Below are 2,892 nucleotides of genomic sequence, written 5' to 3' on the forward strand. Positions count from 1 at the left end.
TCCGTCACAAATGGTAACCCGTCACAAGGGAGACCAATTGTACGGTGGATAAGTAGATCACAAACTTAAATCCATCTTGCGTTCATATTATTGAACCATAGTCCAGAAACAAAGCCCATCCAAAAAAAAAAAAAGGAAAAACAAGTCATAGTGAGGTGGACCAATAAAATGCACAGCTGTACATTACGTACTCCTAGTTGTCTGTCTTCCAACTAAACTACACCCATCACACATTCCCAGTTTCCTACTTACCTTCCGCACCCTCCTCTCCAATATAATTCCCATCTTCCCTCTCCTTTCCTCAAAACCCTCCAAATTAAAATTCCCCCCGACTGGGGGCCTCACCCACTACCCAACATGTTCAAACCCGAACCCGACTCGAAGCCCGTAAAGCAGCGAGCGCTGCCAACGCTCCTCAAACACAAGTCGTGGTCTCCCGACACGCTGCGTGAGGAGGTTTGGCGGCGCCGTAAACTACGCCGTCATAGTAGGAGTCTTACTGATGAAGATTTTGATGAGTTGAAGGCTTGTATTGAACTCGGGTTCGGGTTTGATTCGCCTGATTTGGAGTCGGATCATAGATTGTCTGATACTTTGCCTGCTTTGGGGTTTTACGTTGCTGTCAATAAGTCTTATAACAATACCGTTTCGCGGATGTCCTCCTCTTCTTCGTTGGATACGACGTCGTCATCGGCTTCGTCTTCTCAGACTGATTTGTTGTCGCTTGGTTCACCCGTTGGCAGCCCCCTTACCATCTTCACTCCTGGTAATTCTTTTTTACTCCCTTCCACTCAAAATCATTTATTTACATTTTCTATTGTTTGCTATATTTAATTTAGTATTTTATATGCACTTGTCTTAGCCGGTGTTTATATTTTAATGGACATCTTTATAAATAATTCCCTGGATTTAAGGAATATTCTGTGAGCTAGAGTGTGTTTTCTTGCGGGTAAATTTCATTGAGAACATGCTTTCCTGCGGTAATTGTGGCAAAATTAGGTATAGTTTGGTATTTATGGAGTGATTTGAGGAAACTTGTATATTTAAAGAAATGAGATCCATGTTCCTTTTACGTATGATTTGTTTCTCTTTAGCAAATTTATATGCTAAATAAATGTAAAATCATCAACTAATATGGACATTTATCTCCCTGGACCGGTATCTTCTAGTTTGGAGTATTAAATTTTTTCTTAAAATAAGAATTTGTCTTGCATAAGGTATAAGACTAAGGCGATTCTTCTAGTTCCGTATATTAACAATAAATTTGCATAAAACATGAACCGAAGCTAGGATTACCTTAATTAGTATACAAATGCAAAGTATACGTGCTAATCTTCCGTAAATTGTTACCTTAATTACCTTAATTAGTATACTGCGATTGAGAGGGGTTTAAATACCGTAATCCTTGGACACGCCCCGAAATCCGGATTAGTCGGCCCAATGTGGTTCGGATTACCGGATGGTTTAGACCAAAAAAATCTTCCGTATAAGTTTTTGAATAAGTGTGTAACACAAATTCAAAACCAAGTATGTGTACTAGTTTAAATTTCAAAATACGATAAAATTCCTGTCTTCTACTTTAATTCATAGTATTAAAGTAGTTAGCTTGTGTTTGAAATTCAGGGTTCAAACTTTTTAAAAGTGCTCGTTACACGTTTTCAAAATAGTGGGAAAGGAATTTAAACGTAGGCACAATAACTCATTCAAAACATAAGTGCATATTTATTTAATCTTCCGTAATCAAGAGTTCTTTTTTAGTTGCCATGCATGTTTGTCAAAATATATGTGAGCGAAACTTTGAAAAATTAATGGATTAACAATTTAATAAACTCACTCGATGGAGTAATAACGAAAATTTTCTAAGTCGGTTTTATATTTATAAAGTTGTTGCTCTATATCTCATTGATTAGTGAAGACTAGTGGTGGAGTTAGGATTAGTTTAATTGTGAGGACGAGGGCCCCCGCTAAGGCCATTGATTCCGCCACTGCACATGATAAAGTAGTTAATTATGAAAGGGTTGGTAATGATGAATTATGATAATGGAAAATGCAGGGGATGATCCAAAGGCAGTAAAAACGAGATTGAGACAGTGGGCACAAGCTGTTGCTTGTGCAGTGAAGCAATCATAATCAATAATAACAACAAACTGTGTACTTGTATGCTGCCGCTGCTGCTGCTGCTGCTGCTGATCAAATATCAATGAGAGTTCCCTCTGTTTTAACCGCCCCTGATTAACTCCACCTAATTCCACCCACTTACCAAAATGCATTATCATGCCTATTGTTAACTTTAGTAGGAGTATAATTAGTGGATCAACCAACCCTTTTGTTTATCACACCAAAATCCAACAATTAGGTATTACGTACATTTCCATCATCTTCTGTTGTCTTTTGTTAATATTATACTATTGTCTCCTTTATCTACAAAAAGTGTTGGATTACTAGTTAGTTTTTTCGGAATTTTCTTTTACCACAGTATCCAAGTTTTGTTTTTGTTTTGTTGTAAATAGAAGGAAAGCAAAATTTATACTATTAGTTTCTTGGTTTACTTGGGAAGTTTCTTAGCTAATTGGTAATACAACACTGTCGCTTTAGTTTTCTGTATGCAGTATGAGTAACACGAACTATCATATGACCATCATATGAAAAAAGTGTTGTAAACCTGTAATGGGAATGTACGTACGTAGGTTTTGGTGTTGAGAACACAATTCAAGGATGGTGGATTCATTCATATTCAAAAGATACATACAGCTAGCTTTCTCACTATGTAAAGAGCATTGCTTTCCAATCATTTAGATCTGTAATTGGAAAATGTTGTAGCATCTCATAGATTAAATATTGCTGCTTAATAATGTCAAAGTATCTTGTCTTCATGGTCTAGATTGTAGCCTA

The 2,892-nt window shown here is 36.9% G+C and overlaps 1 protein-coding gene across 1 annotated transcript; it reads left to right on the forward strand.

The window, feature by feature from the left end:
- Positions 1-223: 223 nt before the first annotated feature.
- LOC141623189 (uncharacterized) lies at positions 224-2,548 on the forward strand. Its single transcript, XM_074439273.1, has 2 exons — positions 224-766; positions 2,054-2,548. Exons 1-2 carry the CDS (start codon positions 358-360, stop codon positions 2,128-2,130), a joined length of 486 nt encoding a protein of 161 aa, XP_074295374.1. The 5' UTR covers positions 224-357; the 3' UTR covers positions 2,131-2,548.
- Positions 2,549-2,892: the final 344 nt, after the last annotated feature.

The sequence above is a fragment of the Silene latifolia genome, chromosome X, assembly GCF_048544455.1.
Source record: "Silene latifolia isolate original U9 population chromosome X, ASM4854445v1, whole genome shotgun sequence".
NCBI lineage: Eukaryota > Viridiplantae > Streptophyta > Magnoliopsida > Caryophyllales > Caryophyllaceae > Silene > Silene latifolia.